The 20,227-nt window shown below is 48.0% G+C and overlaps 9 protein-coding genes across 9 annotated transcripts; 7 read left to right on the top strand and 2 right to left on the bottom strand.

The window, feature by feature from the left end:
- Positions 1-1,104: 1,104 nt before the first annotated feature.
- Positions 1,105-5,164, top strand: EDB82DRAFT_289708 (uncharacterized protein). Its single transcript, XM_025737066.2, has 4 exons — positions 1,105-1,531; positions 1,682-1,947; positions 1,995-3,678; positions 3,725-5,164. Exons 1-4 carry the CDS (start codon positions 1,283-1,285, stop codon positions 4,790-4,792), a joined length of 3,267 nt encoding a protein of 1,088 aa, XP_025591963.1. The 5' UTR covers positions 1,105-1,282; the 3' UTR covers positions 4,793-5,164.
- Position 5,165: 1 nt separating this feature from the next.
- Positions 5,166-6,416, top strand: EDB82DRAFT_289709 (P-loop containing nucleoside triphosphate hydrolase protein). Its single transcript, XM_025737067.2, has one exon. The coding sequence runs from the start codon at positions 5,384-5,386 to the stop codon at positions 6,188-6,190; it is 807 nt and encodes a 268-aa protein (XP_025591964.1). The 5' UTR covers positions 5,166-5,383; the 3' UTR covers positions 6,191-6,416.
- Position 6,417: 1 nt separating this feature from the next.
- Positions 6,418-7,383, top strand: EDB82DRAFT_289710 (uncharacterized protein). Its single transcript, XM_025737068.2, has 2 exons — positions 6,418-7,071; positions 7,123-7,383. Exons 1-2 carry the CDS (start codon positions 6,752-6,754, stop codon positions 7,316-7,318), a joined length of 516 nt encoding a protein of 171 aa, XP_025591965.1. The 5' UTR covers positions 6,418-6,751; the 3' UTR covers positions 7,319-7,383.
- Positions 7,384-8,038: 655 nt separating this feature from the next.
- Positions 8,039-9,772, top strand: EDB82DRAFT_511624 (chaperonin 10-like protein). The gene is made up of 2 exons (XM_025737069.2): positions 8,039-8,537; positions 8,592-9,772. Exons 1-2 carry the CDS (start codon positions 8,529-8,531, stop codon positions 9,642-9,644), a joined length of 1,062 nt encoding a protein of 353 aa, XP_025591966.1. The 5' UTR covers positions 8,039-8,528; the 3' UTR covers positions 9,645-9,772.
- Positions 9,773-10,950: 1,178 nt separating this feature from the next.
- Positions 10,951-12,231, top strand: EDB82DRAFT_540331 (uncharacterized protein). The gene is made up of 3 exons (XM_025737070.2): positions 10,951-11,213; positions 11,260-11,579; positions 11,631-12,231. Exons 1-3 carry the CDS (start codon positions 11,049-11,051, stop codon positions 12,127-12,129), a joined length of 984 nt encoding a protein of 327 aa, XP_025591967.2. The 5' UTR covers positions 10,951-11,048; the 3' UTR covers positions 12,130-12,231.
- Positions 12,232-12,750: 519 nt separating this feature from the next.
- On the bottom strand, positions 12,751-14,342 carry EDB82DRAFT_540332 (uncharacterized protein; the record flags this gene model as incomplete). The annotated part of the gene is made up of 4 exons (XM_065609330.1): positions 12,751-13,040; positions 13,064-13,458; positions 13,509-13,887; positions 13,941-14,342. 4 exons carry the CDS (start codon positions 14,340-14,342, stop codon positions 12,885-12,887), a joined length of 1,332 nt encoding a protein of 443 aa, XP_065463192.1. The 3' UTR covers positions 12,751-12,884.
- A 754-nt stretch (positions 14,343-15,096) lies between these two features.
- On the top strand, positions 15,097-15,646 carry EDB82DRAFT_479487 (uncharacterized protein; the record flags this gene model as incomplete). Its single annotated transcript, XM_065608126.1, has 2 exons — positions 15,097-15,241; positions 15,351-15,646. 2 exons carry the CDS (start codon positions 15,097-15,099, stop codon positions 15,644-15,646), a joined length of 441 nt encoding a protein of 146 aa, XP_065463193.1.
- Positions 15,647-16,573: 927 nt separating this feature from the next.
- Positions 16,574-18,695, top strand: EDB82DRAFT_289811 (uncharacterized protein). The gene has a single exon (XM_025737073.2). The coding sequence runs from the start codon at positions 16,750-16,752 to the stop codon at positions 18,583-18,585; it is 1,836 nt and encodes a 611-aa protein (XP_025591970.1). The 5' UTR covers positions 16,574-16,749; the 3' UTR covers positions 18,586-18,695.
- Positions 18,695-19,765, bottom strand: EDB82DRAFT_289816 (small-subunit processome). Its single transcript, XM_025737074.2, has 2 exons — positions 19,548-19,765; positions 18,695-19,500 (listed from the first exon to the last, which is right to left on the bottom strand). The coding sequence occupies exons 1-2, from the start codon at positions 19,641-19,643 to the stop codon at positions 18,805-18,807; spliced, it is 792 nt and encodes a 263-aa protein (XP_025591971.1). The 5' UTR covers positions 19,644-19,765; the 3' UTR covers positions 18,695-18,804.
- Between the last annotated feature and the right edge of the window lie 462 nt (positions 19,766-20,227).

The following is a 20,227-nucleotide window of genomic DNA, read 5'->3' on the forward strand; positions in this document are numbered from 1 at the left end:
TCATTGATGCCTACGCTAGATTATCACTACGACATTTCGATGCAGAAAACAAGCCTCGTGCCATGGCATGGCAGGCATGGTTGAGACAAAGCAAGCGACAAACAGAAATGACCAAGCGAGACGACTCCCAATGACGTGACAACCAACGACAAAAATTATGTATGCCCAGACATGCCAATCTTGCTAAGTCGTCCGTTGACAAGAAAAATTACCGAAAAGGTAGAGATGCAAATGGTGTGTCTGGGCAGTAACTAGAGGGGGGTGTGGTTCTCTCTCCCTCCTTCATCAACCATACATACCAACAGCTCGTCTAACGTCGGTTCATTTTATGGGCCAATGCGCTGAACTCAACTCGGTTGCAGACGCTCCACCATAAACAGCCTTGAGCCTCAGAGCCTCACCAGGTGACACTGAACAAGGCTTCAAGCAAGGCTTTGACTTTCTCAGATGCACTGACGATATTCTCTCATGACCGCTTATTTGCCCTTCCAAGGCTCGAGTTCGGGTTCGGTGGTTCCTAAGCAAGCAATGACTCTGGTGAGCTTCTCATCCTGGTCTCCCAAGAATACCAAGCCTCAGCCAAGCCCTGCGTCAACCACTAAGAAATCCCAATTGAGACCGAGCCCGCCACGCCGCGTCACACTTGCTGCCCAGTCCCCAATGACGTGCGAACGACCCAGGCCCCCCCCCAAGAACCCCGACTCCCAGCTCTCCAACACCGTACGGCACCGTTCTGTACGGTTTATCTTGTCCAATCAGCACACACCTCACCCCCTTGGGAAAACTGGGACCGGCGCTCCTCCACCGGGGTCGCACGGCCAAGCCCGGTGGTTGTTAGTGAAATTTGGGGTGGTTTCTCAACAACAACAACCAAGGTTTCGCCTCAAAGCCAAGAACCTCGCTCTCAGTTCAGACCCCGCCTTTAAGGAAGCAGAGAAGGAAAAAATGGAAACGTCTTGGCGATGTGGAGTTTACTGGAGTATCAGCGATGGTGACTTGAGCCAAGACTTTGAGAACACGAGATAAGCACTGCTCGAGATTGAGATGGACTTCTATAAGACTTCCCCATCTCCCCGCACGATATTCTTATTCTTTGGACTCTCTCCAAAGATCTTTCTTCTGATCTTCAACCCTACGCCAAACGAAAGGCCTTCCTGCTATATACTCCAGGAAACCCCAGACATAGGCGTATGGACCCAACCATTTAGTTCAACTCCGACCCGATTCCCCTTTCATACGAAAAACACCTTCAAGCTGGCGCCCGCTAGCTTTGACCTTTACCATGGCTAAGCAGGACGATTCTGTGGACAACCATGTCTCGGGCCAGAGCAACGAGCCCATGAGCCGCCCAGCTCACGCCTTGACTTTTGATCAAGTCGTCCAGGAGCTTCAGACGGATGCTATGCACGGTCTTACCACTGCTGAAGCCAAATCACGACATGAAAAGTTTGGCAACAACGATCTTGGTGACGCCGATGGTGTTCAGCCTCTCAAGATCATTATCGCCCAGGTCGCCAACGCTATGACACTGGTAAGTTTATTCCCCCTACGTCTATCGGCCCCCACACATGGTTAAGCATATCTCCAATGGCTGAACCATATTCTTACCCGCCCACCACTACCCAATTGGGCAGTCCCATGACTACTTCCCCTGCACTATCAAGTACTGACGTCTGCCAAGGTGCTTATTCTCGCTATGGCCGTTTCTTTCGGTATCAAGTCATGGATTGAGGGTGGTGTCGTCGCCTTCATTATTGGTCTCAACGTCACTGTCGGTTTCTTTCAGGAATACTCTGCGGAGAAGACTATGGATTCGCTTCGAAACATGTCTTCTCCCACTGCTAGTGTTGTCCGTGATGGAGATGCCAAGGTTATTCCCTCTGTTGAAGTCGTTCCCGGTGATCTTGTGGAAATCAAGACCGGTGACACTATTCCTGCTGATATTCGGTGAGTAAATCATTGTCTTTCAAATTGGGTATCGCTAACATTTACAGACTGATTGAGGCCGTCAACTTTGAGACTGATGAGGCCATGTTGACTGGTGAGTCTCTTCCCGTTCGAAAGAACGAGGATGATGTTTTCGAAGACAACTGCGGACCTGGTGACCGTATCAACGTCGCCTACAGCTCCTCTACTGTCACCAAGGGTCGCGCCAAGGGTATTGTCTTTGCTACTGCTACATCCACCGAGATTGGTGCCATCGCTGCTGCTCTCCGAAAGAAGGACAGCAAGGTCCGCCCTGTCAAGCGTAAGCCTGATGGTTCCGCCAAGCCTCACCGATACCTCGAAGCCTACACTCTTACTCTTACCGATGCTGTTGGTCGTTTCCTCGGTGTTAACGTTGGAACTCCCCTCCAAAAGAAGCTGTCCCGACTGGCAATCTACCTCTTTGGTACTGCCGTCGTTTGTGCTATCATCGTCCTTGCTGCCAACGAGTTCAACGCCTCCCAACAGGTTATTATCTACGCCGTCGCTACTGGTCTGTCCATGATTCCTGCCAGTTTGGTTGTCGTCTTGACCATCACCATGGCCGCCGGTACTAAGCGCATGGTTGAGCGTAACGTCATTGTTCGAAACCTCAAGGCCCTCGAGGCTCTTGGTGCTGTTACCGATATTTGCTCCGACAAGACTGGTACTCTTACCCAGGGTAAGATGGTTGCCCGTGGTGCCTGGACTCCTGGAAAGGGTACTTATCTCATTGAGAACGCTACCGAGGCCAACAACCCTACCATTGGTGAACTCCGCTGGTCTCGCAAGCAGCCTCATGAGCTTCCCCTCAAGGCTGGCGGTGATGAGTGCGGCGTTATTACTTCCACCAACGATCTTCTGTCTCAAAGCAAGCACTCCTTGACCAAGTTCCTTGAAGTCTCTTCTCTTGCCAACCTTGCCACCGTCAACGAAAAGAACGGCGAGTGGCACGCCCGTGGTGACCCTACCGAGATTGCTATCCAGGTTTTCGCCTCTCGATTCGACTGGAACCGTCTCAAGCTCACCAGCCACGATTCCTCCAACCAGTACAGTGAGATTGCTGAGCTTCCTTTCGACTCTGATGTCAAGCGCATGTCTGTTATCATGAAGGACAACCGAACCAGCCAGCTCTTTGCTTACACCAAGGGTGCTGTCGAGCGTGTCATTGGTGCTTGTACTACTTACTGCCCTGAGGATGATGAGGAGCAGGTCCCCATCACTGATGAGTTCCGTGAGCAGATTCTCCGCAACATGGAGTCTTTTGCTGGTATGGGTCTCCGTGTTCTTGCTCTTGCTTCCAAGCCCTACAACGTCGACATGAAGAAGGGTGACGAGATTGACCGTACTACTGTTGAGTGTGATCTCGTCTTCCGTGGTCTCGTTGGTCTTTACGATCCTCCTCGTCTTGAATCTGCCCCTGCTGTCCGCGCCTGTCACCAGGCTGGTATTTCCGTTCACATGCTCACTGGTGACCACCCCGAGACTGCCAAGGCTATTGCTATTGAGGTCGGTATCCTGCCCACTCGTATGGACATGGTTGCCGAGGACACTGTCAACACCATGGTTATGACTGCTACTACTTTCGATGGTCTTACCGACGACGAAGTTGACCAGCTTCCTTTCCTCCCTCTTGTCATTGCTCGATGTGCTCCTCAGACCAAGGTCCGCATGATTGAAGCCCTCCACCGACGTGACAAGTTCTGCGCTATGGTATGTTTTACTCCCACTTCTTTCCGATCATAACTAACTTCAACAGACTGGTGATGGTGTTAACGATTCTCCCTCGCTCCGCCGTGCTGATGTTGGTATTGCCATGGGTCAAGCCGGTTCCGATGTCGCCAAGGACGCCTCCGATATTGTTCTCAGTGATGACAACTTTGCTTCCATTGTCGCTGCCATCGAGGAAGGTCGCCGTATCTTTGACAACATCCAGAAGTTTATTCTTCACGTCCTCGCCACCAACGTCGCTCAGGCTATCGTCTTGCTTGTCGGTCTCGTCTTCAAGGACAACACCGGTCTCTCCGTTTTCCCTATTGCCCCCGTCCAGATCATGTGGATTATCATGGCTACCTCTGGTCTTCCCGACATGGGTCTCGGTTTTGAGCGTGCCGTCGCCGGTATCATGGAGCGACCTCCCATCTCTCTCAAGACTGGTGTTTTCTCCTTGGAGTTTATCATTGACATGACTGTCTACGGTGTCTGGATCGCTGCTCTTTGTCTCAGCTCTTTCGTCCTCCGCATGTACGCCTTTGGTGACGGTGAGCTCGGTGTGGACTGCAACGACAAGTACAGTGACAGCTGTGAGACCGTCTTCAAGGCCCGTGCTACTACTTTCGCCTGTCTTACCTGGTTCTCTCTCTTCCTTGCCTGGGAGATGATTGACAAGCGACGATCTTTCTTCCGCATGCAGCCCAAGTCCAAGCTCTACTTTACCCAGTGGATGCACGACATCTGGCGCAACCAGTTCCTCTTCTGGGCCATTATTCTTGGAGTTGTCACCCTCTTCCCTATCCAGTACATTCCTGTTATCAGCGACACTGTGTTCAAGCACAAGGGTATCACCTGGGAGTGGGGTATTGTCTTTATCGCTGCCGGTCTCTTCTTTGGTGGTATCGAGGCTTGGAAGTTTGCCAAGCGTGTTTACTTCCGTCACCAAGCCTCCAAGTCCCAAGGCACCGACTGGAAGGACATGGATCTTGAGCAGCGCACTTTCGGCGAGTACCTCACTCCTGACTCTAGCGAGGCTAGCGTTCGTCACGACTCTGAGAAGGTCAACGCTGGTGCTGCTCAGCGCCAAAACTCAAACAACGAGAAGAAGGCTTGAATGACTTGATGAAAGGCTACACTATGCTAGATGAAAAGGGGACGAAGCAGCTCAACGGCCGCGGAATGAACTTCGCTGGAATGCGAAAGTGGAAGGGTTCATGACCAAACGGTGGAAGAGAAGGAGAAATAAACTTGAGCTCACTGGAATGTGAGTTCTCTACCGGAGGACCCAAAATTTGCCGCAACGTTGGCTGTTAATGAGGAGGGATGGATATACCAGTTCCCGTTATTTTATCTACTAGCATAAGGAGTAGTTCCTAATAATGAAGTTAAATGTTTAACATATGTTCCTTCTGATTTGTGAATTGTCTGGAAATGTAGATGGCGCCCAATTGAGTGATTCATCTTAAATTGTCATTGTCGTATCTGATGCAATTGCCTGTGAGTCTGCAAATGTAGTTCATTTAATCACGTCCGACACGAGTACGAGTGTCATGATCTGTAATGTTCCTGATAAGAGACCACTCCATGTCCGTGCCATAACCGAAGTCCTGTAGGATCGACACCTACAACTAGGGCTTACACTCCAAGACTATATCTTGACGACAACATCTCACTCATTTACTCTTTACAATTCCTCACCATAAAAATGGCAGACTCGACTGCCAAACAAATGAGGGAAATGAAGGTTCTTTCGCTAGGCCTTCCCCGCACAGGCTCTGCCTCAATGGCAGAAGCCCTCACAATCTTGGGCTACAAAAACGTCTACCACGCCACCCAAGCTATCAACCGACCAGAAGATTGGGAAATTCTAGAACGCGCATGTGACGCCTCATTCCCGAATTTACCTTCTTATACTGGTAAACCGTTCACCCGCGAGGAATGGGATGAGCTTTGGGGTCATTGCGAAGCTACCACGGATGTAGCATCTATCTTTGCACCACAGCTCATACAGACATACCCCGATGCAAAAGTCATCCTAGCCATACGCGACTTTGACCCTTGGTTCAAAAGCGTCGATCAAAGCGTTTTGCATAACCTCTGGAATCCAATTGCGCAGTTTAGTATAAATGTACTCGAACCTATCCTCGGTTCCGCAATGGGTCGTTCAGCGCGAAAGCAAATGCTTGGTTTATTCCAAGCGTCTACCGTTGAAGAAGCACGCGCCAACGCAAGAGAAACTTATGAAAGACATCATCGGGTGATTAGAGAGATGGTTCCTGAGGGACAATTGTTGGAGTATCGCATGGGACAGGGTTGGGGACCTGTTTGTGAGTTTTTGGATAAGCCTGTGCCAGAGAAAGAGTTTCCTTGGGTTAATGAAGCGGCGGAGTTGAAGAGGGCCATTACGGCAAAGATTAATAGGAATATCAAGGCGGCTGCGATGGTGGTTTTGCCTTGGGTTGGGGCGATTGGAGTTGTTGGAGTTGGGGCTTGGATGGTGGTTAGACGATGATTGAGATGATGTCGTTGGGTTTGTGTTTGTGGTGGTTGACGTGGTGGCTGCAAGTGCACATGGCATGTTACACAGTTAGCCACAGAGCCTCCAGCCAAGTTTTGATCCAGTGTCTTACGTAGTACAAGGCGACTACTCTATTTAGCTCAACATGGACCGTCTATTTACACCGAAATATCTCATAATGATCCACGGAATCCTCAACTTGACTTCCTAATCGGCGTCTTGGCATACCGCTCGATGATGTCTTATGCCAGGGTACATCTTTAATCACGCAAATCTTAGCCTCGGAATTCTTAATCATTACCGTTTCCAGGAACCGGGACCGCCAAGAAAAAAGCCTAGCCACTAATTTTAGGGTTTAAAATATGCTTATCGCAAGTTGTCGATCGATCGACGTCATGGCTTGTTTCTCATGACGCATGGCATGGCGACAGATGTAGTTCAGAATGATGGAAGTGGCCTGGTTTGGGAGAGTATATAAAGGCATCCAGATGCGACAGATACCAAGACCAAAACTGCAGCACTCATCATACTCACTCATAACTTTATACTCTTAAAATGGCGTCTATTATCGAAAAGATCAAGGAGACTGTTGTTCCCTCCAACAATGAGGGTTACAACACCAACACCAACACCAACTCCAATGAGCCTCCCAGCTACAACGAGTCTACACACCCCAACTCCAATGCCAACTCTGGTTTATACAACTCTGTGACAGAGAACAACACCCAGCAACGCGAGTTCAGCTCCGGTGCCTCTGCACCTCTGGAGTCAACCAGCACCCAGAATGAGGGTGTCCGAACCGGCGACCGAATCAACTCGCTGGTAGAGAACGTGCCCGGAGTTCCCTCTTCCTCTACCCAGAAGCAGTCTACATTGTAAGTTACCTTTTTTCCCTTGTCAAATGACTTGTGTCTAACACTTGGTAGTGATACACCCTCGTACCAAAACGACATGCACCACGATACTTCTTCCCAAACTCCCATCGATGCGGCTCGTGCACCTCCTTCTGCTTTGAAGAAGCATCTTGGCGAGCCTAAGATTGAGCATGATTATCCTCATGAGAGTTCGACAAAGAGACATTCTTCTGTTAGTCACCAGGAGGAGCACTACAACCTTAATTAGATGGAAGAGTGGTGTATGTAATTGGGAAGATGTGGCAAAATAGCGAATGAGAATTTACTATACTCCAAATACTACTTTGATCGAGTGTGAATGCGTGAGATGTATTATATGATGACAACTGTCCTGATAAACTTCTCCAGCATCCGTACCCGGAGAACTCTCCGGCTTCCGCCCCGCCCCGGTTCCACCGACCGGGCACTAATCTCAATACAGAAGCTCCGCGCCGGACCGCCGGTGATGGATCGTTAACTTAATTTTGAGACCTGATGCAGGAACAAAACATAATCCCGATGCCGGTATAGACCAGACTGTGGTTCTAGATGCTTTCTCCGACAAGGAACGTCAGATGAGATGATCAAGTGATCATTATTTGGTCCCGGATACCAACCGGAAGTTGTTGTATGGAGACCGTCTCTGAGCGGCATTGTACCGGATGAATTGGATATGACCTGAAATATTCTCATGGATATTTTGGAGGATTGAAGCTTCAACCAACAGATCAGCCATTGGTATCTACTGAGTAATTACCATCATAAAGAAAAACGTCTCCCATGATCCCATTCAACCTCCTCATGTAGTCCCGGTCTATTTCTGACCGATGGATCCCACTCCACTAGATCCCCTCAATCTAACTGGCGCGGTTAAATACAATCTGTCTACTCTGGCTAAATTGAAGACAAGAAAATGTCAAGCGCTCCCGTCATGACAAGCTAGGCCAGTCTCTAGCGTGTACGATTCAAATATCATGGCTTCTTGATTGGCGAGGTTAAAAGTGAAGCTGAGATTATCATTGAAGCTCTACTCTAGCCGCACCCCCACGGCATGATGGACAATTGGACATGATCAATTGACGAGGAAAAAGGAAGAGAAAATTGAGAATGGCCATGTGATGCTGTCTGTTCATCCATGGGTATATAGACTTGTCTCCTCTTAATCATGAGTTGATCTATCTCCAAATAAAATCTGCTGATAAACAACTTCAGGCTATTCTAATTATTTTTTTACTGTCGTGAACTTGGCTGTGGTGTCAATTCCTATCGCAACTCCACATTGTGACACTCACTTGACGTTGGGGTCCATATAAGAGAGAGGGACATCCCACCCACCTTGATACGATTGACGACTCTACTCTTTCATCAATCCTACAAATACATCCAATTCTCTCCTCTCATCTTTACCATCTCCTCATAAACAACAAATTACAACCAAAATGTCCAGCGTATGTTGATACCCCGCCATGCCCCTCATGACGTCGAATGCTGACCCCTCATAGAACCTCTCCTTCATCCTCAACAAACCAGGCGACGTCTCCTTCGAGGAACGTCCCAAACCATCCCTCGCAAGCCCTCACGATGTCCTCGTCGCCGTCAACTACACCGGTATCTGCGGTTCCGACGTCCACTACTGGGTCCACGGTTCCATCGGCAAGTTTGTCGTCGAGGACCCCATGGTTCTAGGCCACGAGTCTGCTGGAACAGTCGTGGAAGTCGGCGAAAAGGTCAAGAACCTCAAGGCCGGTGATCGCGTCGCTCTTGAGCCCGGATACCCTTGCCGTCGCTGCCAGAACTGCCTCGCTGGCAAGTACAACCTCTGCCCTGATATGGTCTTTGCCGCTACACCACCTTATCACGGTACTTTGACTGGTTTCTGGTCTGCTCCCTCCGACTTTTGCTTCAAGCTTCCTGATAATGTGTCGCTTCAAGAGGGTGCTTTGATTGAGCCTCTCGCTGTCGCTGTTCATATCGTCAAGCAGGCGCGCGTCAAGCCTGGTGACTCTGTCGTTGTCATGGGTGCTGGTCCTGTTGGTCTTCTTTGCGCTGCTGTCGCAAAGGCCTACGGTGCCTCCAAGATTGTCAGCGTTGATATTGTTCAGAGCAAGCTTGACTTTGCTAAGGACTTTGCTTCCACACATGTATACGCCTCTCAGCGCATCGCGCCTGAGGAGAATGCCAAGAACATTTGTGATCTGGCCGGTCTACCCGACGGTGCCGATGTTGTTATCGATGCTAGCGGCGCTGAGCCCTCAATCCAGGCTTCTATCCATGTCCTCAAGAACGGCGGAAGCTACGTGCAGGGTGGTATGGGCAAGGCCGACATTACTTTCCCCATCATGGCTTTCTGCATCAAGGAGGCTACCGCCAGTGGATCATTCCGATACGGTGCTGGCGATTATCCTCTTGCTGTTGAGCTTGTCGCTACTGGCAAGGTTGATGTCAAGAAGCTCATCACTGGTATTGTCGACTTTAAGCAGGCTGAGGAGGCTTTCAAGAAGGTCAAGGAGGGTGAGGCGATCAAGGTTCTTATCAAGGGTCCCAATGAGCAGTAGATGCTAAAAGAGATGAGCGATGAATGAATGACTACGAAAAGGATATCTGGGGTGATGATGGGCGTTGGAATTGTTAGAGTTTTTAGACGTAATTATAGCATCAATTACATGCATTTAATGGACCGGTCTGTCTCAGACTTATCTGCGCTTGTGAACCTTTGTGCAAGACTACTCTGCATCCGTAGATTGATCGTTACTCAAATTGAGCCTGAGCTTTACCTAGTTTAGTCGATGCAAGGGAAGGATCATGCCGGTTATCCATGTCAAGTTACGAATAGCCTCATTCATCAATTTAATTCCGCACTTTGTCTCTTGTTCCGCCCACACACACTAGTTCAAACGGCTGACCAGCACAGCCGAAACATCCACTTCAGCTCCTACTCTCTTCTCGCTCCCAGCTCTTTATTAATGAGTTAAAATCCTTATCTTAAAGTACGAAAGAGTACACAGACAGGCCTCTTATCTGAACTACTTACAAGTCTGCGTTTAACGCGGAACTACGGATATTACACATTGTATCAACATCTCATCAAGGGAGAGATTCCCTTGGGAAAAGTGATCGACACGACATGGGTCTTGAATCCTTCATGCATGCATCTCAAAGCTTTGTCTAACCAATCATCATCAACCAACACCAACTCGCGCAGCTTTCTCTTTTAGACATACTCACATTCCTCAATTTGAATCAGCCCACTTACACCGTCCATGTAGAGGTTACTCTCGTCAAGAGTCAGTTTTTAAGCTAGAAACATAACTGGTTTCTAAACGAAAACGCCTCGTCAACATGTCCAAGTCAGTAATCCCTTTGTCGTACAGCCCAAACACTTTACCAACTATCGATCCCAGACGCCACCCCGCTTGGTCTAAGTATGTATAGTCGGCAATTATCTCCCGTTGCCAGCCTTGTACAGGGGTTTGAGATAGGGTATGATTGGGCTTGTTTAGTCTCAAACATGAGTGTCAGTGCTCACAACGATGAAGTCCAATCTACAGAGCACTCAGTCTAGAGTACTCGAGAGCCACGAGAAGTCAACTATCCCTCAACGTGTAAAGAGATGTATTTCTTTATGGTACAATTTGAGGCCATTCAGGCACAAATCTCCCCTTCAAACGCCTTCTTCTTGATCCACCACACGTGTACGCCCAACGGCGCTGGTCAAGCTTGTTTAATGGACAGCTGAGGTGCGGCTGAAGGACGCTAAGGCAAGCCATCCGCCAGGGGTCCTTGAACTCGAATCTGCCTTGTCTAGCTTGTCTAAGAGGTACTGACCAGAGTGAGTCAAGTTTTGAATGGGGGTATAAGGCTGCCAAGCTGCCCTTTCTTTGTAGTCTGTCATTCTGCTTCAGGACTTGATATATCATCATTGCATTTATACTGTTGTCTGTCACGTATCGACTTACAAGATGACTCAACAACAACCAGCCGAGGGAGACCATGTTCTCCAAACACCACTATGGATTGTTATTATCCGCGCCTTTCAGTTCCTCGTCTCTCTCATCATTGTCGGTCTCTGTGGCTGGATGATTCATGATGCCGGACTCCCAGAAAACTCCCTCTGCATCGCTATTGTAAGTCATCCACCTCAAGTCTCCCAACAGCACTAACACCTCACAGGCAGTCCTCACCTGGATAATAGTCCTCTACGCGCTATTGACAGAAAAGATCCCTTCTCTCCGAAGCTTATACCACATCATCGCCGTCCTCTGCCTCGATGCACTGATGCTCATTCTCTGGCTCGCCGCATGGGCTGCTACCGCTTCTCGCCGAGCCAAGTATGTTGTGCCCGTCAACGTTGGTAACTGCTACGATGATGGCAGTCTTACGGATAGTAAGAACTGCAGTGTCTTTTACAAGCGTGATGGAGAGAATGTCATTCTTTTCAAGACTGGTTTGGCTATCTTGGCTGCTATTGCTGGTCTGGGAGCCGTGGTCTGGTAAGTTGTACCTTAGTCACATACTTGCGACGCATACTAATGGTGATTTAGGGTTCTGTTTATTGTCACTTTCGTTTGGAGTCTCGTTATGTTCCTTCGAGGACGTAAGCAAGGTCGTTTCGCTGTTGATCTCTCTGGTTCGACAAACAACTACCAAATGGAGCCCAAGACTGAAGCCCAGGTTAATGTTCAGCCTCAGCCTGTACCAGCTGCACCTCAGTACCAGCAGCAGCAACAACCTGCTCCTGGCCAGTTCCAACAGCAGCAGCAATATCCTCCTCAACAACAACAACAGCAGTACCCTCCCCAGCAACAACAGCAATACCCCCCTCAAACGACTCCCTCTCCATACCAACCTGCCCAGAGCCCATACCAACAACAAGGCGCTTACCCTCCTCCTCCCGCATCGCCTTATGATCCTCAACAGGGCCAGCAGTTCCAGGGTCAGCAGAATTATGCACAGTATCCTCCCCAGCAATACCATGAAGTCCCTGGTACTACATCGTCGCCACCTCCCAGCAGCAGCCATATCCTGCTCAGCAGTAAATGAAATGAGAAGGAAATAATGGGTTTATGAGATGGGGTTGAAGCGTGGTGTAGTTTTAGTCTTTCGTTTAGCTTTTGATACCAATGATACTCATTTAAGGAACGCAACTAAGCTCTTCCTATTGTCATTCGCTGGGAACATAACACCGATGAGATTGCTTACCTGCAGAAAGCCAAACTTTATGAATAGTGTCGAGGTTGATCCTTATTACATGCAGGATTACCGCAGTGTATTGCAACAACCATCTTTCCATTCACACCTTATACTAAAGGCCAGACGAAATTAGGAGGCCTGTTTATGCTATTTCGATACGACTTTCGGTTCTTCCACTTTCACTCTCAGCGTCTTTTGTATCGCCTCGATTCATCTTTGCAAGAATAACAAAAGAAGAGTAATGGTATGTGATATCAGGTTTACCCTTAACTACCCCGTCTTTCGTTCCAACCTGTTATACTAATAGTATACATTTAAGGCACGCAATTAAGCTGACCTCATCCGGCATTTTGACATAACGAAATAACAGTTATCACGTACTCGAGACCAAAGCCCTTGTGCCAAGGTGATTGATAACCTCGACTTTGGGGTACGAAAACAAATACCTTGAGAAATAGTCTAAAAAAAATTGATTAAGATATAAAACTAAAAGAAACCTAAGACTTAATCTAAACAACATAAATTAACAAATTGGTTTCATCCCTTGGGGAGCCACATCTTCACCCTCAGTTCTAGGGGCTATTTTGTAGCCTCTTAACCCTCGTCTAGAAGCCCACCCAGGCAAGGATGACAAGAGCAGAGTCATACTGTACGCTGAGAGGGTCCCTCCCGTCTACCGAGGTAATAGCAACGGAAAACTCTCTTGGGGTATCCTCGTTGGGAGCGTCGTTAAGCCACTCGACCTTCTCACCCATACAGGCCTTGGCTTTTTTTCGACACAAACTACGACTTCTTCCAAGACCTCCTCGTCGGAATCCTCAGGGGGACTATATGAACTCGGAATCTCGGGGAGTTCCTCCATGCGTTGAAGCTCGTCGAGTTCAAGCTCACTGTCCTTCAGGAGGCCTTTAAGCTCGCCGTCCTCCATGCGTTCAAGGTCGCTGTCGTACATGGGGTCAAAGTCGCCGTCCTCCTTCACGCGTTGGTCCTCCATCACGCGCTGGTCTTTGATGTACTGCGAATCATCGAGTACCGCGCGAACACGGACTTTGCCCACGTTCCGCCTGAGGGCTTGGTAGACCACCATGTCCATGCCTTTAAGCATGAATTGAGTTTGTTGGTAGGATGACCTGGATGTGTGAGGGTATCGATGAGTGCATGTGAAACCGATGATATATTCTAGCATAACCTGTTAGCTGTAAAGTCATGAATGACCGTGGGCTACTTACGTTTTCCAGTAGATTTCATCTTGTTAAGAAGCTTCACAAGATCAGCGTAGAAGTCAAGTGATTCCTGATCAAGAACTTCAAGTTCGGTTGCCATCAAAGCTGGGACGTAGTCTGTCCAGATGAGGTTATAAGTCAACATCAGCCTGTGACCCTCAGTAATCGGGAGAACTTCATGTTCGCAATGGGACATGAAAGCAGCCCATTGGACAGTGTCTGGATGTTGTGATGCCCAGTCGAAATTGACTTGTCGATCCCCATGTCGAATCGCAAGCTGTCCTCCTTTGTGTGGGATAGGGAGACAAATCATGAGTGTGCCCATTTGACGATCCGATCGAGAGTCAACATGGGTCTCAGGCCTATCTGAGGAAGTAGAGTGTACCTATAGAATGTGTCAGCAAATATAAAGATAGCAGTCGTGAATTGGAAACTCACCTCCAGCTTGAACAGCTCAGCCTTGACTGCCATATCAACTTCCGCCGAATATTTACTCCAAGCCAAAGTCTGATTGATCGTTTCGAGGATGCCATGTACATAAGGGTTGAAGTTGGTAAAAAAGTCGTCAGCATCCATCGTGGCGGGGGCATCCAGCAATTGAGTGAACGTGTTCTGGGAGGCATCACCGGTGACCAAGGGAAATCTCAAAGTGTGAGATTGTCCATTCGTTTTGTCGGCCCACTGGATAGCGAGCTTGCCAAAGTCTGAAACATGGCCTCCGATGGCAAAGATATCCTTGCTTAATAGTACAGAGGATACATCTTTTAGAAGGTCCTCGACCGAAGGGGATTCGACTGGAGCTTCCCGGTAAGGGAGATCCATTTCCATTGGTTGGGACATTGTGAGATCAGGATATCTTGTTGTCTTTGGATGTTCAGATGAGAGATGATCCACTGAAGATGGGATGGGATGGGGTCTAATATATTCTTTATGATCTTTCTTTAAGTTTTAGGTAAAGTCTTAGGTTTCTTAGTATTCTGTATTCTCACTTACAAGGTTAATCTACACAGACAGATCAAAACCTCAAGTCAACAAAGTTGGAGGTTTAACTTTTCTAATTATAACACATACGTGATTGATACAGCAGCTGCCTAAGTACATACAGCAACGCCTGCACTTTAAACTTTAAGTGACAAAAATAAACACCAAAAAGTTAAAACTAAGTATCATAAAGTGACCTGCTAATTTTATCTCTTATGTTTCTGCAGCCAATTTTCTCATTCACTGAGGCTTTAGTCGGACAGCCACCCATACACTGAGCACCAAAATTATTTCTTCTGCCTAAAAATGCCTAGAGCATACTCTATAGAATTCATCATGGAAAATAATTGATGAACTTAGAAGATATGCTAGTTGTCGGTCGTGATGTCGTGTACTTCATTCGGACATTCCCAAAATAGAAGGCGGTCAGTGTCGTCAAAATCTATTCAATCATGGGCTCACTTCACCATTTCGGCATCCCGCGAGCTCCAGCTCCTCGTCCGATATAGCTACAGCCGCCTTTTCCAACGATTGTACCACGACCATAACGACTACCGACACAAAATACAGTACCGATAATCGAACTCCCTCCTCGTCTTCCTCCCAGGTCGCAATGACCACCTCAAACCCCCCAATGCCTCAAGAGAAGCTCGGCGTACCATCTAGAAACCCTCTACCTCTATCTGCGTCGCAAGAAGCACAAGTCCGAGATATCTTTTACCAAAAAGTCCGAAAAGAATGCGCCGAAGAGATTAAGGGTGTGTTTTTTTAACGGTGGCGGCAGCAGCAGCACATCACGCATACTCTGCAATCACACACTTTACAATCACATACTAACTTCCTCAGCATTTGCTGCATGCGCTCTAGGTCGAACCTTTACAGTATCATTCGCTTGCCGAGCCGAACACCGCGTCATGAACAATTGCATGAAGATCCACGCCACACAAGCAGCCCACGATGAAGCACGTGAGGAGTGGTTCGCTTTGAGGATAGAACGACAGAAGGAGAGAGAGAAGAAAGCTAGAGTTGCACAGGCTCAAGAAGAGTTTATGCGCGAATGGTGGGGATTGCCAGAGCATGTGAGGTTGTCGAAACAAAAGGAGATGGAACAGAGAGGGGAGAGGATACATGGACTTGCAGCAAAGGATCGACCGAGGGATTGATATGACAAAAAGAAATGGACACGAAAGAAAGAAAGGGTGGTTAGCATCTGTGGCGTTTGGGGGGTTCACGGGACATTTACGCTGCTATGGAGGGGGGATTGTACGAATATAAAAGGCGATGTGATGTACCAAGAATTGTACAAAATAGGTTGATTCCTACAGCGATGACATTCGACTGGGCAAAGATGCATGGTAAAGTGATTAAAGAGCATGCAGCCAGTACTATTATCACCCAACGTTGAAACAGACTGCCTGCCTCAATACCCCAAGATCATCGTGGATACTTCTCAAGACGGTAAGAAACAAATTGTGACGAGCTAATTACCGCCCAGCCTCTCTTGATAGTCTACAGCGTTCGAGTCTGTAGTCTTTTAGTGGTTGATATGGTGGTTCATTTATGCGACGATGGGGTTACATGCATTAAGCGGTCAACAATCGTTTCAATATCTCGACAGTTAATTGTCGATCAAGAAGTCTTTTCAATAGACCCCAACTAAATCTTTCTTTTTAAATACATCAAGAACAAAAGCAAAGTCCCTCTAGATTCTATTCTACAGCCTCTACTTCAATCCTCAGCTCTACAAACTCAGACTGTCTTACTGCATTCCATCACATCAAATCACCCGCCCATCATCTTCCCCAAACCCAATAAAATCCATCCCCGTCCAACCCAAGTCATTTATGCTTGCAACCAATTACACTTGTTCTTCCCCTCACTCCAGCGCGTCTCCAGGGCGCTTAGCATGACTGCTGCAGTGTGATTGTCCCGCCGATTGGTTGACAGGGGTAGTTGGAGGGGATGCTATTTTCGTGACCCCCTTGTCGCTGTGTTAGTCGGAGCGCTTAAGAAACTGAATAGGAAGGGAATATAATATTGATCATATTCTTTTCGGTGTTTTGTTTCTTGGTTTTTTTTTTTTTTTTTTTGTATTGTTGGTTGCTGTTCTGTTTGTTTTGAAACGACTTTTGTGGATTGATCATGAAGCGGTAGCAGCAGCAGCAGCATCAACAACTTTACACTGCCTTTTTGATACCCGGATTTTATATCCCTCTTCTTTTGAGAAGAAGTCGCATTTTAAGAGAAAAACTGTTTGATACAGAAAATGTCTACTCCAACCCCAGGAGGGTTCTCGTTATTCCCGAGCCCAAACGCTTCCAAACCACCACCTACTTCACGCAATCAGACTCCTCGACCTCGTCGCTCTGAATCTCGTGAGAGAGATTTGAGGTCTGTTACACCACAGGCCATGGCTTCCGAAATATCTGAGCCTGTTTCGCCGCCGAGAAATGGACGACAAACACCACAGAATAGATCCCAGACACCACAGAGATCTCAAACACCTCAGAATAGGTCGCAGACGCCTCAGAGTACATCGCCGCCACAGAATAGATCACACACACCAATCGAGTTCGATTCTATTCGACAACAGGAACCAAAACCTGTCAAAGTCCAAAGACCAAGACCAACCGTCCAAATTCCAGGTCGTGCTGATACAGGCAACATCCAAGGCCCTGCACTCATTCGAAGCAGCAGTGATCGATCACGAAGTTCTATAGCGAAACCTCCTCTGGGTGGTGAATCCACTGCGCAACCTCTTCGGTCCATCTTTCCAGCGTATAATCCAGACTTGCCTCTGAACCAGCAAAACTATGTTCCCACCGAGACTCGACCTGCCGAAATTCCACGAGCAGTTATTAGTCGACAGACATATCATGAAACACCGGCCGGAGCAGCACCTAGAAACCCCCCGGTTAGAAGTCCTGTTATTAGTCCCATGAGCATTCAATCTGCGCAGTCTTCGTGGCCTCATCGTGCTGTTCAACAACAGGAACCACCTTTAATTCCGACAGTTAGTTCGAATGAACTCCTCAAGAATTACTGGAAGGTTGCGAATGGATGGCAGGCTTCTGCGTCTGAAGGAAGAGTGTACTGCATGAAGTTGACGCAGGAAAAAGATGCGCCTGTTTACAGTCTTTCATCTGCGACACAGCCTTTTTATAACTTGCGTCTGGATCCAACTTCAGCATCGGCATATGTAACTCTTACAAGACATGATCCCAACAAGCCTTACAAAGCACCCAAGCCTGAAGCAAGTTCTTCGGCGAGCAGTATTATTAGTGGTGTTGTTGGACACAGCAGCTCTGGCAGTAAAGTCACCGATACGAAGCATTGGCAAGAAGCTCTTACTACGACTTTGGAAGAAGAGACCCGGAGACATCCCCCGAATGATGGTCTCGTTGCACTTCTTATGCCTACACCAGCTACGAAGATGGCCATTGAGAGATCGCAAGATCCTGCATCTGTTATGCTGGCCGAGAGAGAATGCGCGCGTCTTGTTTGGGATGAAGACAGCGCCCATCACTTCCTCGTCCATCCCGCTCTCGCAACACCTTTCTGCGTCACCATTGAGCGATCCCCCTCATGGTCCCGCGTAGAATACACCCTCGAACACAACGAATCACCCCAACATCTCGCCAAGCTTACCCGTGATGGTACCGGCAGCGGCTGGTTGGAGATTGACACAGGCATCGCCTCAAAGATAGAGTCTTACTTTATCGTCGACGTAGCCGTCACAGCACTTCTCCTCGTAGCCCAAGGCGACGAAAAGAACAATCCCATCACAGAAGCCTTTGAGCCTCCGCCCCCTCTGATCCTCACAGCCAAGCAAGAAAAGCGTCTTAGCAAGCTAGGCAAGCGTGAAGAGAAAAAGAGTAAGAAGCGCAACATGGAAGCTTTTGAGATTGACGTCGAAAGTCAAGACGAGAGTCTCGGCAAAGGCAAGAAAGAGAAGGAAGATAAACTGCCATTCCTCATTCGGGTGATTGTCAAGATTGTCAAGGGCCTGTTTGCATGTTTTATTTGGCTTCTCACGATAAGTTTCCGATGTGTTGGATTCGCGTTCAAAGGGTGTTATAAATGCATCGGGTCAAAGTACTAATGAAGGATCATGACGAGACGCACTTTTTAATCGGGCGCACTTTATTTCCATTCGAGCGCATGGAGGATTTAAACGTATTTTCATATTTTTTGTATCATATATCATACACCCAAGGCGTTCTTTTCGGGGGTATCTATTAGCTTTTTGCCATGAGCAAACGTAACGAATAAAACACGAAGGACATGATCTGAAACCAAACTGCAAATGGATTATCGCTGTTTATCGCTTTCTTGTCCGCACCATGATCTTCTTTCCTTTACGTGTGGTTCCTCCTGATGTAGCCGTCTTTGCCATTTTTGCCTTTTGGATCTCGAGTTCTCCTTCAGCGTCTGTGAGGACTTTGAGTTTCTTGCGGGCATTTTCGAGTTGGCGGCGAAGACGGCGTAGAGCCTTGGCGCGCTCAAATTCTTCGTCTCCCTCCTTCTTGTCCTTCTTCTCCTCTTTTTCCTCGTCTTCCTCCAAGTCTAGGTGGTCTTGTAATGTTTTCTCGCGCTGTTCTTCGTCGTCTGCAAAGACAATCTTTCTAGGCGCTTTGGGTGCGGTAGCAAAGTCGAATTCCGAATCGCTGTCTTGATCTTCGTCTTCTTCTTCGTCAAGCTTGTCGAATCCTCGGGTGAGGACTACCTGCTCCTCCAACTTGGCGACTTCCTTTGCAACAACCTGTCGCATCGTTCGAACGTATCCGAGATCTTGTGTCTTGAGGAGCCGTACTGTTTCGACATCCATGACCTTGTTTCCTCGATCGCCCTGTACTTTTCCGGACCATGTCTTTCCATCCTTGAGTTTGGAGCCGGGTCCCTTGCGAGACATCATGCCAAAGTAGAATTCATCTTCGTTTCGCTCGGAGGCCTTATCGCGAAGGTTTTTGAGAGTCGCTTTCTTCTTGTTGAAGTCCTTGGCTCGAAGGGAGTAGTCCTAGACAGGTGAGAAGGTGATTGAAGTGGTGGGGGATGCCGACAAACCTTGTGCTTTTCGAGAAGACCAAGACGGCGGCGCTCTAATGGTTGAGCTCGCTCACGGTGAGGTCGCCTGGCGACGGCATTTCGCATGGACGACATGTTGGATGTGGTGTGTTGGGTATGTCGATGGCGTCGCAAAGAATTAATGGGTGGTCTGGCGCTGGGAAAGAAGTGACAAGATATTTTTTCTTATCTTATCGGCGAGAGCGCGATAAGATAAGACACCAGACTGAGAGCCCACATTTGATGTTGAGTTAAACATGGAATACCGGAAGCTAGATTCATTTCCGCCGATTAAACACGGATAAGCCAAGCTTGAAAACGTATGGTTAATTTTGAGATTGGTTGCGAAATAAAATCAAGCTTTTTCTCATCTTATTTTGTCGCATTCGCGAGCTGAGAGTTTCCCTTGATGTGGCTTGTCCAGGGGTTTCAGCCCGTCAGCTCCTTTGACATTGAGTTTCCAAGGCATGCGACAGCTAAATGCACTAATGCACTCCTGAAAACCCAATGCAAGTGCTGACTCTGATGATCTACAGAGGGGAGAATGACAATGGTGTCCCAACAATTGCAGCTCACATGCTCTGTATATCTATTTGTATCTCGTACTTGATCAAGAGCTGTACAAGCTCTCATCAAGATCAAATCTCGCGTGTCAGTCTCCTCGTTTGTCACACAAGCCC

The sequence above is a fragment of the Fusarium venenatum genome (assembly GCF_020744135.1).
Source record: "Fusarium venenatum strain MPI-CAGE-CH-0201 chromosome Unknown EDB82scaffold_4, whole genome shotgun sequence".
NCBI classification, from domain to species: domain Eukaryota; kingdom Fungi; phylum Ascomycota; class Sordariomycetes; order Hypocreales; family Nectriaceae; genus Fusarium; species Fusarium venenatum.